At 39.2% G+C, this 23,104-nt stretch overlaps 1 protein-coding gene across 4 annotated transcripts in view; it reads right to left on the bottom strand.

The window, feature by feature from the left end:
• The window catches only part of ASTN2 (astrotactin 2), a 987,199-nt gene that overhangs the window by 174,741 nt on the left and 789,354 nt on the right, over window positions 1-23,104 (bottom strand). For all 4 annotated transcript variants that reach the window (XM_007968251.3, XM_007968252.3, XM_007968250.3 and 1 more), the window contains 2 exons: window positions 8,589-8,722; window positions 6,603-6,751 (listed from right to left, as the gene is read on the bottom strand). In XM_007968251.3, the coding sequence (XP_007966442.1) occupies window positions 6,603-6,751; window positions 8,589-8,722 (283 nt within the window). The remainder of the gene's footprint in view (window positions 1-6,602; window positions 6,752-8,588; window positions 8,723-23,104) is intronic.

The raw sequence follows: 23,104 nt of genomic DNA on the forward strand, positions 1-23,104 counted from the left end.
TATGTGAGAAATCTCCCAAAACAAGGGGATTAGTGAGAACAATGCCTGAGGCTCATACAAGGGCCAGTAATAGTGCCTGTCTCTACCAGCCATACTGTAAAATCTCAAAATTTATGGGCAACTTTGTAGAGCACACAGAAGAGTTCTCCCTTAGTAGTAGACAATAATTAGCCCTAGACTAAACACTGCTTCAGTTCCATCTAACAGATCTTAAAGATCTAAAGGAATCTTTAGATTTAGCAAGATCTAAAGGAATCAAATTGTTTCTCTATACAAAAGAGTTCAAAAATGTTTTTAGGAATACAAAATATCCAGCATCAAACAAGGCAAGAATCGTAATATCTGGCATCCAATACAAAATTACCTGGCATGCAAAGAGGCAGGAAAATGTATCCCATAATGAGGAGGAAAAAAAAAAATCAATCACTTTAAACTGACCCAGAACTGATCCAGTTGTCAGGATTAGCGAACAAGAACATTAAAAGTTATTGTAACTATATCCCATTTGTAAAAAAATTTAAGAAATAGAATATATTAACGAGGCTCAAATTGGACTTCCAAAGGTGAAAATTACAATATCCAAGATGAAAAATAATGCTGGATGGGATGAACAATAAATTACACTTCACAGAAAGCACTGAAGATATGTACTAGAAACTATCTAAAATGGAATACAGAGATAACAAATAAGTTTTGAAAATGAAAAAAGCATCACCGAGATGAGTAACAACTTAAAGTGATTGAATATACATGTCGTTGGAGGAAAAGAAAAATGGAGGGGGATTTTTTGAATTGACAAAATAATGGCCAAAAATTTTCCAAATTTAATGAAACCATAAACCCACCGATCCAAGAAGCCCAACAAACTCCAAACACAAGAAATAAATGGCTAATAAAGAGAAAAGCTTAGAATCGGTCAGAAAAAAGGATCTCTCTCTCTCTCTCTCTCTCTCTCTCTCTCTCTCTCTATATATATATATATATATATATATATATGAATTATATATATGGGTGTATATATATATGAATTATATATATGGGTGTGTGTGTATATGTGTGTGTGTGTGTGTGTATATATGTATGAACAAAGATAGGAATGATGGCAGATTTATAATTTGAAACAATGCAAACAAGACTGAAGTGTAACATCTTTAATTACTAGGATAAAAAAATCTGTCAACTTAAAATTTCATGTCCAGCAATAATATCTTACAAAAACAAAATCAGAAAGCATGCATCACTAACTGACAAAATATAAGAAACAGTAAAAGACATCCTTTAGGCTGAAAGAAAATGACACTAGATGAAAACAAGAATGATCCTCAAAGAAGTGAAGAGTACCAAAGTTAGTATCTACAAGGGTAAATATATAAAACCACTTATGTTATTACTTAAATACCTAAAAAATAAGAAAAAAATAATAAAGATAAATTGTGGAATTTTTAACATATATGTGAATAACACATATGACAAAAACTGCATAAGGCTTGGAAGAGAGGAAGAACAGGATACTATTATAAGATTCCTTCCTGTGCTATACTTGAAATAGTATTATCCTCATCACTTGAAGGTAACTATGATATGCTAGGTATTCATGCTGTAAACCCTAAAGCAAACACTAAAAATTTTTTTAAAAGAGTTATTGCTGGCCGGGTGTGGTGGCTCACGTCTGTAATCCCAGACTTTGGGAGGCGAAGGTGAGCGGATCACGAGGTCAGGAGATCAAGATGATCCTGGCTAACACGGTGAAACCCCGTCTCTACTAAAAAATAAAAAAAATAGCTGGACGTGGTGGTGGGCACTTTTAGCCCCAGCGACACGGGAGGCTGAGGCAGGAGAATGGTGTGAACCCGGGAGGAGGAGCTTGCAGTGAGCTGAGATGGCGCCACTGCACTCCAGCCTGGGCCACAGAGCCAGATTCCGTCTCAAAAAAAAAAAAAAAAAAGGAGTTATTGCTAATAAAGTCAACAAAGGAGATATAATGGAATCATAAAAGCTATCCAAAAGAAGATAGAAAAAGAAGAGAAATAAAAGATGGGATAATATTAAAAAAAAAAGAAAAATGATAAACTTAAGCATACAAATATCACATTATTAAGCAGGTCATGGGCTGTAAAATAAATAAGTAAACAAACAAACAAATATCACATTAAATATAAATGGTCTAAACATCCCAACTTTATGGTCTAAACACCCCAAAGTTAATAATGCCAGCTTGGATTAAAAAATAAGACCCAACTATATACTGTCTTCCAGAAACATACTATTAATATAAAGCAATGATAGTATAAAAGTAAAATAACGGTTGGGGACAGTGGCTCACACCTGTAATCCCAGCACTTTGTGAGGCTGAGACGGGCAGATCACCAGAGGTCTGGAGTTTGAGATCACCTGACCAACATGGCGAAACCCCATCTCTACTAACAATACAAAAATTAGCTGGGTGTGGTGGCAGGCACCTGTAATCTCAGTTACTCCGGAGGCTGAGGCAGGACAATTGCTTGAACTCAGAAGGCGGAGGTTGCGTTCGCTGAGATTGTGCCATTGCACTCCAGCCTGGGCGACAAAAGCGAAATTCTGTCTCAATAAATAAATAAATAAATAATAAAGTAATAGGAAATGATAGACTTTAATACCAATCAAAAGAAAGCTGGAGTACTTAGACAAAGTAGATTTCAGAACAAATAATGTAACAGAAATATGCAAGACCATTTCACAATGTAAAGGGATCCATTCATCAAGAGAATATGAAAATTCTAAATGCTTATGAACTTAAATAACAATACTTTCAAAATATATAAAGTAAAAACTGATAAGGCTGCAGAAGAAATAAGTCCATAATTATAATCAGAGGTTTCTATAGCCCTCCCTCAATTATTGACACAAGTAGAAGAGAGAAAATCAGAAAGGCTCTAGAAGACTTGAATAACATAATTAACCCATTTTATCTAACAGGCATTTATAGAACACTCTACCCATAAATAAGTAGATGCACATTATTTTAAAGTGGACACTGAATACATCAATAGACCATCTAGACCAAAAACTAGTCTCAATAAATGTAAAATGTTTAAAGTCATAAAAACATATTTTCTGACTATAGCCGAATCAAATTAAAAAGGCAGTAACAAAAATTTCTGAAAACCTCCAAATATTTGAAAACTAAGTGGCATGCCTCTAAGTAACTCTTGAGTCAAAGAAGAAAACAAAAGTGAAATTGGAAATACTTTGAACTGAATGAAAATGAAAACGCAACGTAACACAACCTTTGAGATACTACTAAAGCAGTAGTTAGAGGGAATGCCTACATTACAAGAAAGACCTCGAATCAAGAGCCCCAGCTACCATTTTAAAAAGTAAAATGCGGAGAAAACCAAACTCAAAGTAAGCTAAACAAATAAAATAATAAAGATTAGAGGATAAATCAATGAAACAGGAAATAGCAAAAACAGATAAAACCAAAAGTTGATTCTTTGAAAATATAAATAAATGTCATAACTATCTAGCCAAACTGATCTAGAAAAAAAAGAGAGGAGACACACATCACCAATATCAAGATGAGACTAATATCGCTATAATCGCAACAGATTTCAAAAGAATAATAACAGAATGTCATAAAAAACTTTTACCAATAAATTTGATAATTTACATGGAATGAACAAGTTCCTTAAAACACACACGCTGCCAAACATCACTCAAGAAGAAATAGATGATCTAAATAAATCTATATCTATCAAATACCTAAATTAGTAGTTAAAAACTTTCTTGCAAGAAAAGGTCTAAGCCCAGATGCCTTCACAGGTGAATTCTACAAAATGATTAAGAAAAAAATACTATCAATTTGAACCAAGCTGATTATCTGAGACGACAGATACACTTCAGAAAACTGAAAAGAAGAAAATATTTTATAATTCATTTTGTGAGACCAGAATGATCCTAATTAAAAAACAAACAAACAAACAAACAAAACAGATAAAACAACCTACATTCCTGGGATAAATCTCACATGGTAGGTTGTTTTATAATATGAATATCTATCAATGTGACTTACCATATTAACAAATTTAGAGAGATAAACTATACCATCATTTTAATAGACACAGAAAATTCAACATCCATTTCTAATGGAAACAAAGTCTTTGCAGCAGACTAGAAATAGAAGATACCTTCTTTGATGTAATCAAACATTACATTAAAAAACAACAACATACAACTAGCATCATACTTAACCGTGAAAGACTAAATGCCTAAAATTAGAAAAACAGTCAAAGATGTCTGCTCTTACCACTTCTGTTCAATGTAGTACTAAGATTCCTAGCTAGAACAATTAGACAAGTAATAAATAAATACATGTCGTCACAATTGGAAAGAAAGAAATATAATTGTCTCTGTATGCAGATGACATGATCATACATACAGAAAACTTTAGGAAGAACTGAGCTTTCTAACACTGGAGGCATGTAATCAGTGCATGTTGAAGTGTTAAAGAGAAAGCAAGACTAGATGATCTCCTAAGATCCTTCCAACACTGGAATTTTTCTGCTGATATGGAAGAGGTACTTCAAGGCAAAGAATGGAGTATGCCAAATAAACGGTAGAGAGAATGAGTGAGTGCGCTACGTTGGAAGGGAGAAGACTTTCTGCTGAAAGGGTCAAGCGCCCTTGTGGAAGAAGCAACACTTGAGTTTTGATGTAGACTCTGCATGGTCTATAAGAACAAGCACTGTGCTGGGCATGAGACAGACCTGGTTACAAAGCCTGACTCTGCCATACGTGTTTATGGGACTTTAGGAAAGTCACATATGTCTTTGGGATTTACTTACTTTATCTGTAGAACAAAGTTCATGATCATTCTTAAGTTACATTGTTTTTTGTTTGTTTGTTTTTAATTGTGAGAAGAACAGCATGCTATGGAGATGTGATCGAGATGTGACGCATTATTGTTAAAGTGTAAACCCACTGTTGGAGGACTTTCATTTCCCTTGGTTATCTGTGGTTTACAAACCTCTGCTATTATAAAACAGCACTCCAGAAGGACAAAGACACACACACGCGCACACACACACACACACGCACACACACAAAATACATACCCACCCATTCACAGACAGTGGTAAATCTCACCCACATAAAAATAATGTATATGCAGATAATACAAACACACAGACACTTCAGTTTGCCTATGCATACTCAGATACACAGTCTTGCACAAACACATATGCATGCACTCCATACAGAGTCAAAAGTCAGAATTAACCAAGTTTGAAAGATGAGACAAAATCAGCTGCCCAATTACTGTTCCATGACCCGTCCCTCTGTGAAAGTGATGTCCACTCCAGTCTGTTCTGTCTCTTTCAGTCAATAATGTGGAAAAAGCCACATCAATCCCAGGAGACCTATTAGCAGCCAACTTGACTTCTCATGTTGTCCATAATCTGGGCCTTTCTTTTTCTGACTTCTCTCACATTCACAGCCTCATTTTATCACTTTCTTCTGAATTTCAGAGGAGTCAAAGCAAAAATAGCCCAGAGAGGAATGGGAGAGGTGTAGGAGAGAGACAGGTAGAAAACAGAAAGACAGAAACAGAAAAGGGAACAATAAAGATCCTTTCATTCATTTATTATTCATTCAGTCAACTCATATTTGAATGCCAGACTTTGTGACAGGTGTTGGAAATTCAACTATGACTAACACAGAAAAGCCATCTTACCTCTTGGAGTTTATAATTTAATTGGGCAAATAATTATACTCCTTTAATTCTTTAAATAGCCAAGTCTTGGTTCAGGATTAAAATTATAAATTTGAGGAGATATCACAAGCTGAATAACCTTGGATCAGTCTCAATGTTCTAATCTGTGAAATGGGTACAATAATCACTAACCCTCCTAAAACTGCGAGGATTAAGATGCTAAACAAAGCATTTAGCTCAGTGCCTGGCACAAAAAATAGCTGTCTAATTGATGTTTTCTGGCTGGAAAATAATAATTGCTGAATGGAAGTCTCAACAGAGAACAGAAGATGTAAGCCCCAGTACAGATCACAAGTGAACACTTCGTTTCTTGGCAGTGTCAAAGATTTAGAACTCAGAAATAATGTTCTGAGTGATAATCAAAGGTATCCCTCTTAAAAGCCAACATTCTCAAATGCTCCTGCATGCTGGAATCACTTCCAATTATCTCTTTCCCAGCACTAGTTAATGAAGACTCCAAGTATATCTCACTAGAAACCCAATTGTGTGAATTTCCTTACCTCAGTTCCAGAGATAATATATTTACAGATCAAGCCCTTCAAGCAAGAGTCCTGCAGGCCTTCCCAGAGAGAAAAAGGTCAAATTGTCTTCAGAATCAACTAGTTCTCTGACATAATATTTTGAAGGTCCAACTCAGAGAATCAGAAATTCTTTCCGACTGCAACTTGCTATCTTTCTTTGCTCAAATTCATACAAAACAGCACACAGGGATAGACAGCAAAAAATTACTAAACAATGAAATCTTCCAATGCCTTCCCAAGAGAGATGAGACCAAGTCTCCAAAGAAAGTAGAAAATCCCAGTTTCCCTCTTCTGTCATACTATCCCAAGAAAATGGGAACTCATGTACCTACCTGTGTACAGGTCAGTGTCTGTATATTCATCCACTTTCTTATGCTGCAGAATATAGTCGGAAACCTTGGTCCCAATAGCTGGCTGAACATCCACCCACTCCAAGGAGACCACAGTACTGGAGGGCTCCACTGTTGGGGACAGCCGCAGCCTACAGGGAATAAACAGGAAGATTCTTGTTTGGCAGCCAGCACCAGCTGGGGCCCCAAAGAGTCAGCATGTGTCAAAGTGAAGCACAGGTTTCAGTCTGAATTTAAATCTTGATTCCACTCACGATCACCAACTTGCATGACCTTAGGCAAGTTATTTCCCCTCTCATGGCCTCTGTTTCTCATCCATAAAATGGGAAGACAAGGAGCCACCTTTCAAGATCAATGTAGAATTTCATAAATTAATCCATGCACACGATATGTGCTCAATGGCAGTTTATCAGTTTTCCATATATTTATACTGTATTCTCAATGATGCTTCACTTTCAATTAAATTGGCAGTGCCTTCAAACAAAGGGACTTTCCACTTTTCTGCCATTCTCTTTAATACCCACAATGTATTAGCTAACTTTTTAATATCCTTAAGTAAATACACTATTGAAAGGAGTAAAACTCCTGGAGTAAATCTTTTTGCAAAGCAAGAAAAAAAATAGAATGATGAAAGGTTAGAACTAGAATGGTCCTTAGAGATGATGAAGTTTAATTCCCTCATTTCACAAAATGAGGAAAGGCTCAAAAAAAGGAAACAGTTTGCACAAGGTCACACAACAAGCTGAGGACAGGACCATGATGGTGACTTTGCTTATCCTTATCCCAGATTCCTTTTTACAACAATACCACACTGTCTCTTCAAAGACCATCTTATAACGTGATTCTTCTCACCCACAGAGGTCGATTATGGGACTTTATTTTCCAGTATTAGTTCCTGCCCCTCTCTTATGCTTCTCACACCACTTCTCCCTCTTCATCACATGCCTGCAACCACAATGACCTTCCTTTACTTCCTCAGATGGTGAATTTCCAGTGTCTGGCCCTTCACATATGGTGTTCCTTCTGCCTGAGACATGAGTCTCATCACTTGTTGCCTGGCTGGTGTCTACCCTAATTTAGTTCTCTTCAGAGAGCTTTCCTGGACTATTCCCTCTCTCTTCCAACTAAAACATCTCCCCATTATTCCCCCAATAGCATGTCTTTGTTTCTTTTTCATATTTTTCTTATTAAAATGATTTTGTTGTTGAGACAGGGTCTCACTCTGTCACTCGGGTTGGAGTGCAGTAGTGAAAGCCTGGATCACTGCAGCCTTGAATTCCTGGCCTCAAGTGATCCTCCCATCTCAGCCTCCATAGTCACTGGGACTACAGGCATGTGCCACCACACGGGCTATTTTTTCTTTTTTTTTTTGTTTTGTAGAGACGAGGTCTCACTATGTTGCCCAAGCTGGTCTCAACTCCTGGCCTCAAGAGATCCTCCCGCCTCAGCTTCCTAAAGTGCTGGGATTACAGGCATGAGCCATGGTGCTGAGCCCTTATTTAAACTTTTAAATTGTATTTTCCTGTTTTTGTTTTGGCATCTATCTCCTCCGTTAAATTGTCCGTTCCCTAAGTACATGGACTGTGCCAATCTTGTTTCGCAGAAGAGGTTCTCCAGTTTTGTTTTGTTGTTTTTTAACCTCAATAGCCCCATTAACCAACACAAGACCTGACAAAGTAGTTAGCTGCCTACAAGCTTTTGCTGAATGGTTGCCTGAAGGAAGAAATGATGAACTGAGTGGCATCATTTAAAACAAGCACACACTGCAATATCAGTGTCCGCTCCTGTGCCACAATTCTGTTCTGCCAAAGCTCCCTTCTTTCCTAAAAAAGGAGGTAGCCTCCAGGGTCTTTGGGGATCTTGTTAGGCACCTTGGGAGCAAAAGCAAGTCATGGCATGGGCTGGCAGGACAGGAGTGTGAGTCCATGAAAAGGGATGGCCAAAGGAAAAGGGGCCATACATACGTACACCGGCTGCGGAAGGGGGCTGCAGTTGGGGAGCCCGCTGGCATCAAAGGCGCTGAGGTCACACCTGCACCAGTCATCGATCACATCTCCTTTCCCTGAGCACCAGTAAGAACTCATCAGTGCACTCTTGAAGGCCTGGAAAAAAAGGAGGACAGAGTAGACAATGAAGACAATAGGGGAGAGATCAAGAGAAAACGTGCTGAGGGCCATGATGTGAGCCATCGAGGGCTTTAGAGCAGCCCCTTTAAGCACAAGACCGCACCTATTCCCTAAATCCCTTGCACTCTACTATCAGGTTCTCCCATCCTGGGCCATTCCCTCCCCAGGAGCCAGAAGGATCATTGAGAAACAATAAAAACTATATCCACTGATAGTGTCCCCTGGGCTCGGCACTCCACCTATGTTAACTTACTTAATCTTCACAACAACCTCATACAATAGATACTATTATTATAATTTCCCATTTTACAAGTTGGAAAACTGAAGCACACAGAAAGTAAATAACTTGACTGAGGTTTACGATAGTAAGTGACAGAGCTAGGATCCAATCCAAGGTAATCTGCCTCCAAAGCCTGCCCTCTTATTAAACACCTTGCTGCACTGCATTTTATAGAAGTCTGACTATCTCATTGCCCTGCTTAAAAACCTTCAAAGGTTTCCCACAGTCTTCAGGATAAAAATCTAAATGCCTTGTTCTCATCCCTGGCCACCTTTTCATCTCTCACCACTCTCCTGACCTTCTTTGCACAGTATCATCCGTTCTCGTGCACCCACATCATTTCCACCAACAGTGAATTCCTGTTTATGTAAAATGTGCTCTAAATCAGGAGCCAGAAAACAGTTTCTGTAAAGGGCCAGAGAGTAAGCATTTCTGGCTTCGGGACAAGGTAGACTCTTCCACAATTACTTAACACTGCCTTTGTAGCATGAAAATGGCATAGATGATACTTTACATGAATTGGCATGGTTGTATTCCTATAAAACTTTATTTACAAAGATAAGTAGTAGGCTAGATTAGGTCTGAGGGCCACAGTTTGCTGACCTTTGCTCTAAATGATAATCAATGTTCTATTAAATTGGAACGTGCTTCATAGTCTTTTTAAAAGACTATGCGCGCGCGCACACACACACACACACACACACACACACACACACTCCATTCTATGCCTGGATTATTCCCCTCTCTGCACTCCAGTTTACTCTTTTGGTCTCAAATAGGAAACATTCTTTTCTCTGGGAAGCCCACCATAACTTTCTTAAGTCTAGAACCATGCTCCTCTTCTGGATACCGTAACACACTAGACCATACCTATCAACACATTTCCTTGCCTGTCTCACCAATAAACACTGGTCCCACCAAGGGCAAGGGCCAGGTCTTAGTCACATGAATACTCTTGTCGGACCTAGCACGGTTATTCAGTCAACAGTTAGTAAATACATGAATGCACATTGAAAAACAGATCGTTAATATTTGGCAGTAAAGAACTTGGAAGGTACTTTTTCAGTTTAGCACAGGACAGGACTCAAGTTTTACCTTCTACTTTGTTCCCCTCCCTTGGGCTCTGATGTGGAAGATAACTTCAGCGTGTGCTTGATGCTAACACTGACATTTCAACGCATTGCAGATTCTGAATGAATGACAGTTGTCTTTAAAACATAAGACTTTCAGAGAATGTTGATCTCTTATTCCTTTGTGCTTTGCCTGCTCTGTATGATAGCCTTATTTTTCATTTCTTTCATATTTTTTACTTTTCATATGCTTTCAAATAAAAGTTGCATACCGCTAAGGGCACTTGGTTACCAAGATATCACTTTTTTCATTCTGCACTGTCTAAAAGACTCAAGTAGATCATGTTTGTATAAAGTGGGTCTGGGGTCTTCCTTCTGAGTGATCCAGAACACAGATCTAGAAGTAGATGGTGTCTATCAAGAGTGTTCCTGTGTAAGCTTCCAACTCATTTCTCCTGGAAGTTGACAAAAACTCTAATCATTCCTGCCACACATTCTTCTCCATGTCATTTTCTAGGGATGAATGAATGAATGATCAAATTTCACCTGAGTTAAGCGTCATGACCCAAAGAAATAAAAAACAATTATAATAAAAGCTAATGTTCATGAAACACTAAACGGCACAGTACATGGTACTTTAAGTGTATTAAAATGTAATAATCACAATAGTCCTGAGACACAGATATTACGATTCTCATTTATATATAAGAAAACTAGGAATCAGAGCAGTCAAGCAATTTTCTCAAGATCACACAGCAAGTAAATGGTGGAAACAGAATCCCAACCCAGATTTATGTGACTCCCAAGTGCAGGTCTTTTCTGTTCAACAATTCTGAGCCATGGGATTAATCCCAAGTAGGGTTGCCAGATTCAGTAAATTAAAACACAGCGTGCTCAGTTAAATTCAAATTCTAGGCGACATGTTTTTAGTGTAAGCATATTTCATAAATGATTTGCATATAAAGAGCCTGGGCCAGGGTGTGTCACACAGTAAGAGAACTGTTCCTACTAGGTGCCAGAACCTATGCTGAGAACAAATGTCCATTCTCTAGCCAGCACCAGAAGGAGGCACTCTCATGAGAACAGAAACCAGATGCGACTGCATGAGGTCATGCTGACTGTTAGACCTTTTCTCGCTCCCTTTGCAGGTTCCCCCTTAGTAAAATTAATGTGCTTAACTACTGATGGCTTAAAATTCTGTAACATCTCCAGCCAGCACTGAAGGCTTAATTACCATAACGGTGAAAACCAGGGCCGTGGGTGAAAGTGACACAGATGGGAAGGTTGCACTGGACCCCAGCAATGGGAAGAGAGAGAGCATACTGTGTGTGTGTGTGTGTGTGTGTGTGTTTGGTTTTTATAATAAATAGGAACTTGAGCTTGTGGAAAACAAAACAGGAAATCTCTCTGGACTTTGTGAGTTTCACAAAGTTTCACAAAGTTTCACCATCCAGGCAGTGGATTTCTTTTTGGGAAGAAATCCTGCCTGTAAGAATCCACATCCACTGGCTCTTTCCCAAAACCCCGAGGAACAGAATGGGGACTGGTGCAATGGCCAGGCAAATACTGGTTAGAACACAAACACACCCTGATAAAAGACCAGCATCAAACAGGGAGTCCTCGTAAGGCTGCAGAAGCCAGCACTGGGTCAATGCAGGATCCCTCTTTCCTTACCTCTTCTGTCTTTGCAACACTCCATCCAGAGTCCAATTAGATCCCGGGGGAGGAAAATCATAGAATGTTCCAACTTCACAGGACTCTGTAAATCATCTAACCTAATCCATTTTACAGATGCAGATACAGTGACCCAGAGATGCTAGCTGGCTGGACCAAGGTGATAGAACAACTTTACGATGAAACTACTCTATCCCTCCGTTGAGTGCTCAAAATTACCCATTGAGATGGATGCTCAATACCCACTTACAGAAAAGCATGGAGGGACAGGGAGGGACTTGAACTAAGCCCATTTGAATCCTTGTACCCTTGACCTTAGTAGGTCACACAGGAACAATAAATGCCAATATTTCATCCAAAATTTCCTGTTCAGCTGCTCTGCTTGGGTCATGTGCTTATGTGTGTGCGTGTGTTGTTTGCACGCGTATGTGTCTCTGTGTGTGTGAGAGAAAATGAAACCTTACACAGGAGGCATTGTTGACTCCTAGCTTTTGAATAAGTAGAGGGACCTAAGAAACAAATTCTGTACTTAATGGCTATATTTGCATGGTCATTGGTTTTCATAACAAAGAAGGTTTGCATTTCCACAACTTGTAAATGCTTCCAACTTCTGGCTAATTAGCTAGCAAACCAAGCTGGGCAAGAGGAGAAAACAGCCACAAAAATATTAAGCAATCAAAAAAATTAGGATGTATTTCTGACTCTCTTGTTACTTCCCTTTTTGAACTTGCATAAAAGATTCCTCATTCTTAACCTCAATTTCCCTATCTACAAATGAGGGGATAGAAGATATGTTTTCTAAGGTTTAAGTTCAGTACACATTCAGTGAACTTCCTACTACGTACCTTATGCCTTCCAGAAACTAAGAAAGAGGATTAACAAGACCAAGTCACTAATTTCAAAGGATCTGTAATTTATTAGCAAAGATACACACACAAACAATTATAATTACTATAGTTCAAATGCTATGAAGTAATACACACAGAAGGCTATGAGAACACAGAAGGAAGGGGGCTCTTCTAGCTCTAAAACTATGACAATGTCTTAGGAATCTTAAACTTTAGGTAAACACCCTGTACTTAAGATATTTAGAAGTATCTACACAGAATGCCACTAAGCCCATGAATTAAATTCCACACTCTATACTTCAAATGACTGTAATTTTTACACTAAAAAGTATTCTCATGTGCTAATACCAAGTCAGTTATTTTTGATACTAAGATGGTTCTGGTCTGTATGACTCCAAAAAGATGCTCTGAAGTCCTTACTAAGCCTAATGGATTTCATCTCCACAGTATTAACAAACTTGGTCATATGACTGCTTAACCCATAACAAATGAGGTGGGGAAAGGCTTTCTAGAGAAAAAAACAATCTATTATCTTTTTACCAACTGGCTATATTTTAGGGCCAAACACAGTATCTAGCATTTAACATAAGGCAGTCAATGTTTGTTTAATTAAAAGTTCACATGGAATGCTGAATAAAACAAACCAAATAAATGATAAAAGCAAAGAAAATATGTGTGTATGTTTGTGATCCTCTTCTCCCCAGGATTACTTGTATCTCCCATGTCAGTTTGGTGCTTCCAGTCAAAAAGTGGTGGTCAACTTTCTACCTTATAAGGCTTCTCAAAACCAACCTCCCGACTGGGCGCAGTGGCTCACATCTGTAATCCCAGCACTTTGGAAGGCCGAGGTGGGTGGATCACGAGGTCAGGAGTTCGAGACCAGCCTGGCCAACATGGTGAAACTCTATCTTTACTAAAAATACAAAAATTAGTCAGGCGTGGTGGTGGGTGCCTGTAATCCCAGCTACTCGGGAGGCTGAGGAAGAATTGCTTGAACCCGGGAGGCAGAGATTGCAGTGAGCTGAGATTGCGCCACTGTACTCCAGCCTAGGTGACAGGGCAAGACTCTGTCTTGGAAGAAAAAAAAACCCTCCCTACTCCGGCCCCACCACTGTCTCCCTGGTGCTGCCCATTCTATAGGCACTTGCCAAGGCCTTTGAACTAGTCTCCCCACTCTCATGTTGCCTTCTCCAGCATGTCCTCTCACAACTTTCTAAAACATCACAACTTATTCTATCCTCTCACTCGGAGCCTTTTGAATGTTCCACACTTTCTGGTTAGAGCCTCCACTGATTCAACCTCCTTTGTTCTTCAGCTTATGACTCTCCTCCCATCTCAACCCCCTTGCACCCCTCTGTGATCTAGCCCATGCCAACTTCTTACAGTAGTGCATGCACTATTTCATACCCACAAGCCTTTTCTCATGCTGTGCCTTTGGTCTGAAGTGCCCTTTTCCCACTTCTTCCTCCTTACTGAACTCTAGGAAGGAGGTGTGGACCCTGTCACACCTTGAAAGATTTTGTCCCTCTCTCCTCTCATTCAATTTTTACAAATTTCATATTTCCTTGAAACTTGCTTATTTGTGTGTCCTTATCACCTATCAAACTGTGAACTTCTCCATGGTAAGGTCATAAATTTGTGTTTTTTGTTTTTTTGAGACAGTCTCCCTCTGTTGCCCAGGCTGGAGTACAGTGGCACGATATTGGCTTACTGCAATCTCTGCCTCCTGGGTTGAAAAGATTCTCCTGCCTCAACCTCCTGAGTAGCTGGGACAGCAGGCATGCACCACCATGCCTGGTTAGTTTTTGTATTTTTTTTTTTTTTTTTTTTTTAAGTAGAGATGGTTTCATCAATGTTGACCAGGCTGGTCTCAAAATCCTGATCTCAAGGGATCTGCCTGCCTCAGCCTCTCAAAGTGCTGGGATTATAGGCATAAGTCACTGCACCCAGACAAGGTCATAAATTTGATTCATCTCTGTGTCCCTACCTTCAAGAAAAAGAGTGAACATACATAGGGCACCCAAAATATGTTTTAAATACGTTATAAACATACTTATATTTAAATATGTTTTAAATATAAAATAGGATGTTCTGCCAAGGATTAAACTTGTGCACTTGATATTATTGTGTTCTTCTAACAAAAGAGATGACAGAAATGAATCTCTTTTGGTCACCATAAAAAGCCTAAATTACCTTGATGCCACTGAAAGGAGATTGGGGTGGACTATGGAGGCAGAGTCCCTATTGGAGACAATTGTGATCACAGCTTAGAGGAGAGTGGGGTTGATAGTTTTTTTGCCCAGAAGTTTTTGAAGATATAAAATAAGAAGCTTCTAGGGCCTAGAGAGATGGGAGGTGAAGAGACAGTGGTTGACATCCCAGCTTTATAGGGAAACACATATTGTGTAGTTGATCAGGATGGAATTGATGAACATGGGCAGGACTGAAGAGGTTATCATAGCAGTGTCTGCAAAAAAAAGCAGAAATAGAGGTTTCTAGCCCAGTCTGGAACTCTGGATAGGATCTACCTGGGCCATTTGCCATCCGTCATCAGCATATCTCCTCATAATGGCTGCAGAAGATTCCAATTACCCATTTCCCTGGTAGCCATAGGAGATAGGGTACAGGGGCTGGAGGCCCCACTCCTTAGGAATGAAACAAGACCTGCCCATCTGTCCTTACAGTGAGAAGGCAATTAATTGGTTGTTCTTTTACAAATCAATGAATGTATAATTAAGTAGCATGTGTAAAAACACATAAAGGGAGAAAAGTAGGTAGTGTTAGTTGACTTAAATCTTCTTATTCCCAAACAAAACAGGAAGTCAAGTGAGGTGAGTCATGTCAAAAATTGCTTGGAAAAGGGAGAAACTAGGGAGTAGCCAAGCAATGGGAAGTAGAACCCTTAAACTACACATATATCCCAGAAGCTAGAGGGCTCTGAAGTGCATACAAGCATATTCACTGGCACTGATTCTTGGCATTTCAGATCTAGAAGGGTCCTGAGACATGAAGCTGGTCCTTACAACTCTGCACAGACTAGGAGGCCCAAAGAAGAGAAACATTCACTACACCAAGTTGCCTACATTTGGTCCTGGGTTCAAACCACCAACTTCTGTCATTTTAGTAGAAAGCAAGCATAACAACAGCATTTACTGAGAGGGTGGTAAGCACTTTAATATACATTATATCATTTAATCATGTCAATAGCCTTATGTAGTAGTTTTGCTGTTCCTAGCCCCATTTTATAGATTAGGAAACTGAGGTCTGAAGGTTAAAATAGCCTGTTCAAGGTCACCCTCTAAAATGTAGTAGAACCAGGACTTGAACTCAAGCCATCTAATCCTGAAGCCCATGCTGTCAGCCACTACAACCATAAGCAATGTTCTCACTGAAGCAGAGAATATTAATAATTACATGCTATTTATTGAGTACTTACTACAAGCCAGGCACTGTTCTAAGTTCTTTTTATGTATTACTCCTCACAACACCCTAAGTACTTTAGACATATTAACTCATTAACTTTTTCCAACAACCAATGAGCTAAGTGTAGTCATTATGTCCAATCTGCATTTGTTTCCAAGGTCACATAGCTGGTAAGTGGTAGAGCCAGGCTTTGAATTCTGGACATTTGGCTTAAACCAGGAAATCTATGCTTTGAAATATAAAGTCTCCATATAAAAGACAATCCATTTATTTAAAATGTTATTCACACCCCTGAGTCCACCCACCTTTAGCATATCTTGGGATTTTTCACTGTACAAATGAGAATGGACCAATGAAAATATCATATGAAGTTGCAATTTTGTAAGTCAAATGTCAGCAATATCATATAGTTCAATGTAATAGAAGCCATAAGTGTGAATGAAATCACACAGAAAAAGTACAGAGCATGAAAACAGTTAAGAGACATAGATAAGAAAATCCAAGGGAACGCCAACATTTTCTAATTTACTGTGTGACCTCAGTAAGTCTCTTCCCCTCCTTGGGTCTTACTGTCACCTGTTAGTTTCTTCAAGTTGGACATTCAAATCACAGCATTGCTATTTCCGATCACTTTCTCACTTATGTTAAGATTTAGCTGTTTCTCAAAGCTGGTCATAATTTCCCCATCCCTTTTAGAACTTCCCATCCTAGATACACTGACTAGAATTGACTGTAAGCAGGCTAAACTATGGAGACAGTAAAAGGATCTGTGGTTTCCAGAGGTTAGGGAGAAGTGAAGGATGAATAAGCAGAGCACAAAGGATTCACAGGGCAGTGAAAATACTTTGTGTGATACTATACTAGTGTATACATGGAATTATACATCTGTAAAAACCCATAGAAAGTATAACCTCAACAGGGAACCCTCTCATAAACTATGGACTTTGGGTACTAATGATGTGTCAATGCAGGTTCATTGACTGTGGCAAATGTACCACTCTGGTGGAGATGTTAATAGTGTGGGAGGCTATGTGTATATGGGGTAGAGGGTATATGGGAATTCTCTGCTCACTTTAGCTGAGAACATAAAACTGCTCTAGAGAAAGTCTATTTGACTTCCTGCCAGTTGGCATCCTCTCTGCAGAGGTCACACAGATGACAAGCATACCATTAACAGTTTTTGAAGAAAGAGAGGAGTGGGATGAAGAGAACAGACACCTATTAAGCATCTTTTTATTCTGTGCCTACTGCTAGGGCATCTCCCTGTTAGCTCCTATTATCCTCCCAACAACTTGCGGAGGCAGCAGCTTTTACTGTTCCCAGTAATTCTTTTTTTTTTTTTTTTTTTTTTTTGAGACAGTCTCACTCTGTCACCCAGGCTGGAGAGCAGAGGCACAATCTTGGCTCGCTGCATACTCTGCCGCCTGGGTTCACGCCCTTCTCCTGTCTCTGCCTCAGCCTCAGGAGTAGCTGGGACTACAGGCGCCCACCACCATGTCCGGCTAATCTTTTGTATTTTTAGTACAGACGGGTTTTCACCATGTTAGCCAGGACGGTCTCGAGCTTCTGACCTCGTGATCTGCCTGCCTCAGCCTCCCAAAGTGCTGGGATTCCAGGCATGAGCCACTGTACCCGGTCTGTTTCCAGTAATTCTTACAGATGAGCAAGTGAAAGGTCAGAGAAGATGCTGGACCAAGGTCAACCAGACAACACAGTAGGGCAGAGGGTCTACTTTGGACTCAACTTCAAATCCCAAGCAGTGCCCCCTGACCTTCTTTAACCCATCTCTTATTTTCAGCCTCAGATCCCCCCATAGAGTGAATAAATACTAACTGGCAAGGACCCATTTCCTATATAAGAAATTGTGCAGCTCAATCTATGGCTCTATAAATCACAGAAACGACACCTAATTTCCCCCGTCAGGATAAGCTTCACTTTTCAAACCATTCTCCTCTGAATGATGAGAGCCCGACAGAACAGCTCCTTAATCTGGGTGACAGGAAGAAGACATTTAGAGCCAGGCAAACCCCCCTATTGCCACACTTACCTCTGCTAATGAAAAAATATTAGAGAAATAAATATACAACCCACTGAGATGCTTGTGCACAGGGCTCTGTCAGTTGTCTGTTTCTCAAGACGTACACAGACAAGATGATAGGATTATATGATCCTCAGGGAAGGAGTAATTTTTCTTGTCAGTTAGTCCCGTATTTCAGCTCCCATCCATCTCACACAGAAGATGAAGTACTAGGTTTTAATGCATTAAAAATAACAGTGAGCATTTTCTGAACACTTTTCTATTCCAAACACAGTGCTCAGTGAGAACGGACTGCAGGGATTCATTTAATTTATATAGCAACACCATGAATTTGATACTCCTATTGGTGCCACTATATAGAGGATGAGACTGAGGCCCCAGAGAGTTTGGGTTCCTTTCCTAAGTTACGTAGCCAGTATATAGCAGAACAAAACTCAGACCCACGTTTCTCAAATTCTAAAGCTTAAATGCTTAACCACCACGGGTCACTTTCATCCCCACAAACAGCCTGTATATTAGGTTGTATTGATTCCATGCAACGCTTGAAAAAGTGAAATTTTTTAAAGTTTGATGCTTCTGTGATCAGGTGACTTCATCAATGTCACGAGTCGAGGAATTAGGACTCAAACACAGGTCTCAACTTAAAAACTGAAACCTCTTCTCCAAACTGGTCATTTTTCCTAAATACTAAAGGCGGGTGGCACATGACATATTCTTAGGAGGAGTGAGGGGGACCAGTTAACTTTGCCCTGGTCAGTCCCAAGTCCTTAGTTGCCACAACCAAATAAGGACCTAATAAAAAAAAATAGATTCATGTTGGTCTGGGCAATACTTTTATGAATAAGACCTCAAAAGCACAGGCAATAAAGCAAAAATAGACAAATAGGATTACATCAAATTAAAAATCATCCTTTGTTGACTGCAAAGGAAACAGTCAATTGAGTGAAAAGACAATCCACAGAATGAGAGAAAATACTTGCAAGTTATGGCTCTGACAAAGGGTTAATATCCAGAATATATAAGAGAAAAAAAAAAAAAAAAAACCCAAAACAGAAAACATATAAATTCAATTTAAAAATGGGCAAGAGAGCTGAATAGACAGTCCTCAAAAAAAAAATATAAAAGTGGCCAAGTATATGAAAAAAATGCTTAACATCACTAATTATCAGGGAAATGCAAATCAAAACCACAATGAGATATCATCTCGCTCCAATTTGAATAGTTATTATGAAAAAGACAAAAAGTAACAAATGCTGGCATAAATGGTCAGAAAGCGGAACTCTTATATACTGTTGGTGGGAATATAAATTAGTATAGCTATTATAGAAAACAGTATGAGAATTCCTGTAAAACTTAAAAATGAAACTACCATATGATCCAATAATCTCACTACTGCGTATATATCCAAAGGAAATAAAATCAGTATCTTAAAGAGATATCTGCACTTTCAGCCTGTGTCCTGTTTATTGCAATACTGTTAACAATAACCAAGATATGGACTCAACTTAAGTGTCCATCAATAAATGCATGGATAAAGAAAATGTGATGTATATATACAACGGAGCATTATTCAACCATAAAAAATAAAACTCTGTCATTTACAGCAATAGGAATAGAACTGGAGATAATTATGTATATGAAATAAGCCAGGTATAGAAAGAAAAATACTACTTGTTTTCATTCATATGTGGAAGCTGAAAAAGTGGATCTCATGGAGATGGAGGGTTGATTGGTAGTTATCAGAGCATAGGAAGGGTAAGAGAGAGAGGATGAAAAGAGGCTGGTTAACAGATACAAAAACATGGTTAGGTAGAATGAATAAGATCTGCTGTTCAATAGTACAGTAGCATGACTATAGTTAACAATAATGTATTCAAAATAGCTGGAAGAGAAGAATTAGAATGTTCCCAATGTAAAAAAGGAAAAAAGATAAATGTTTTGGATGATGGATATCCCAGTTACCCTGATTTGATCATTATACATTGTATGCAGGTATCAAAATATCACATGTAGGCCAGGTGCGGTGTCTCATGCCTGTAATCCCAACACTTTGGGATGCCGAGGCAGGCGGATCATGAGGTCAAGGATTGAGACCATCCTGGTCAACATAGTGAAACTCCTTCTCTACTGAAAATACAAAAACTAGCTGGGTGTGGTTGCACGCACCTGTAGACCCAACTACTCAAGAGGCTGAGGTAGGAGAGTCGCTGGAAGGAAGGAAGGAAGGAAGGAAGGAAGGAAGGAAGGAAGGAAGGAGGGAAGGAAGGAAAGAAAGAAGGAAAGAGAGAAAGAGAGAAAGAGAGAAAGAAAGAAAAGAAAGAAAGAAAGAAAGAAAGAAAGAAAGAAAGAAAGAAAGAAAGAAAGAAAGAAAGAAAGAAAGAAAGAAAAGGAAGGAAGGAAGGAAGGAAGGAAGGAAGGAAGGAAGGAAGGAAGGAAGGAAGGAAGGAAGGAGGGAGGGAGGGAGGGAGGGAGGGAGGGAGGGAGGGAGGGAGGGAAAGGAGGGGAAAGGAGAGGAAAGGAGGAGAAAGGAGAGGAAAGGAGGAGAAAGGAGAGGAAAGGAAAGGATAGGAAAAGAAAAGAAAGGAAAGGAAAGGAAAGGAAGAGAGAGAGAAAATATCACATGTACCCTCAAAATATGTACAACTACTATCTATCAATAATAATTTTAAAAAGACCTATAATCTCAGCACTTTAAGAGGATTGCTTGAGGCCAGGAATTTGAGACCAGCCTGGACAATATAGCGAGACCTCATTTCTATTCTATATTTCTAAAAAGAAAAACAATAAAACAATTAAAAAGAGTTTTGACTAAGAAAAATATAACCATTTTTCTTAGCCTGGCACACACAGCCCTTCACAAAGTGATGTCAAACAACCTCTCTAGCTTCATATCCCACCACCATAGTCTGTCCCAGTCTTACATACCAGCTACATTGAACCCTTTGTCATGGACCAGGGAGGCAAGAAACTTTTATGTCACTGTATCTTTGTACATGGGTTCCCCCAGCCTATAACGCCTTTATTCTATCTTTAATCAAATCATACTCATTCTTTAAGACCCACTACAACTTCAGCCTTCTTTGAAAACCTTTCCTTGATTTCCCAGCAGAATTGAAAGCCCTTACTGTACCTTTGACAGCACATCTCTTAGTGAACTTACCACATGAAATTTTTAATGAAATTATTTATCTATATGTCCGTCCTCCCTATCGGACTATGAGTTGTTTGCCTTATTTTATCAGAAATTCCTCACACAAGGCATGTCCCAAAGTAGGTACTCCATAAAAGTTTGTTGCATGAATGACTATTGCATGAATGAGTAATAAAGTCTGAGGAAAGAAGACACGGAGCTGTTTGAGTGTGTGATCTATGTGATCTTAGTAGACCTGCTCAGTCACTGGGGCAATAGATTGTGCTTACATTGTTCTAAACTATCTCCAAATCATTTGTCCTGCCTGTCACAGAGCTGAGAGCAATTGTGAAAGTGATGAATAGCAGACCAATTATGAGCAATAGGAAACATCGGTTATAACTCCAGGGAGAAGACACAGCCATATCAGTAGCCTCATCCATCTAATCATGAGTCATCTTCCCAAGGCATCTTGCTCTGTGACCTTGAACTGTCAAGGATTTGTTAGTCTTACACAAATTTAAGTTCTTCAGAGGATGGTTCCCCTTTTCAGCCTGTGTCCTACAAAGGCGTTGCTCCTGGACTGCCCAGTCCTGGAAGGGGAAACCTGGCTGGAACTCACATACTTTTCCTAAGGGAAACCTTTAGCTGAGGATTCTGGTCCCACCCAAGAGACAAGACCTGTCTTCTAAGCCTGCTGTCCTTTGATAGATAGTTAACTCCTCTTTCCTGTGGTGAGAACATCTGGAGATGAGAGGCGGGTGGGAAAGTTTCAAGTGAAGGATTTGTCCAAGATTGTGGAGTTTGCATCTCTAAATGCTAGCTTAAGTTAATGGCAAGTTCCTAAGTAAAGAATTACACAATTTCTCTTCTGTGGCCACTGATGATTTCATTTTTCCAGTACGCCCATTGTCCCTAAGGAGGCATCTGAGGGAGGAAGCCTCTCCTGCTGGTGGGGCTTCTATGGGACTATGAGTGGGGGCAGGAAAATAAAGGTCACAGGACAGGAGGGGACATGCTTAGTCTAGCTAGACCCATTCTGAGTTTACCTTGGCCTTTGATAGGGAGCCTTTTATATTTGGCTGAGGAAGCTTGGAAGTGGTAGATTGTTATCAGCTTTAAATGTAGTCATATTTCTATCATGGCAAATGAGATTCTGAAAATTCTAGATCATTTAACCCAGGAAAGAATGTTACACATGATGGAAGGATGGCAGAACATTGAGGTTAGGAGCATGGTCACTGGAACCAGACTCCTGGGTTCAAATCCCAGTGCTATCACTAAGCAAACCGATAGAATCGTCTTCAATTCTCTATGCTTTACTTTCTGCCTATATAAAATGGGTACATACTAAGATCTACCTCATTTAGAAATGTACAAGGATCATGTATAAAGTGCCTAAAATAATATCAGATCTATACCAAAATCCACATATATTTGATAATTAAACAAATATTGACTAGGCTCTGAACTTGGGTATTCTCTAGATGAAAGAAAGTAACTTAATAAGCAAAATAATTTTTTAACAGTTTAATTACAGACAAAAGAGACTCTGGGCACATCTACACTCACTCGGAATTATTTTTATTCTTTGTAATATTTTCTATTGAAAAAACAATACAGCACTGGAACAAGCTATCAGAGATATTATCTTTGCCTTTGGGGAAGTACAACTTTCCTTGTCTCTGTGAACTGATTGCCCTTTTGATTTTTGAATCAGTGGATCTCTAAGGGTAAGACAATTACTGTTTGTTATATGCCCACTCTGTGCTGGATGCTTTAATAAGAAGCAAGAGAAGAGGATAGTGGGAGAAAAAGAGAGAGAAGTGGGGGAAGACTAAGAAGAAAAAAAAGGAAGCAAGAAGAAGCTACAACTAATATTGATCAAGTGTTTA

The sequence above is a fragment of the Chlorocebus sabaeus genome, chromosome 12 (genome assembly GCF_047675955.1).
Source record: "Chlorocebus sabaeus isolate Y175 chromosome 12, mChlSab1.0.hap1, whole genome shotgun sequence".
Lineage (NCBI taxonomy): Eukaryota > Metazoa > Chordata > Mammalia > Primates > Cercopithecidae > Chlorocebus > Chlorocebus sabaeus.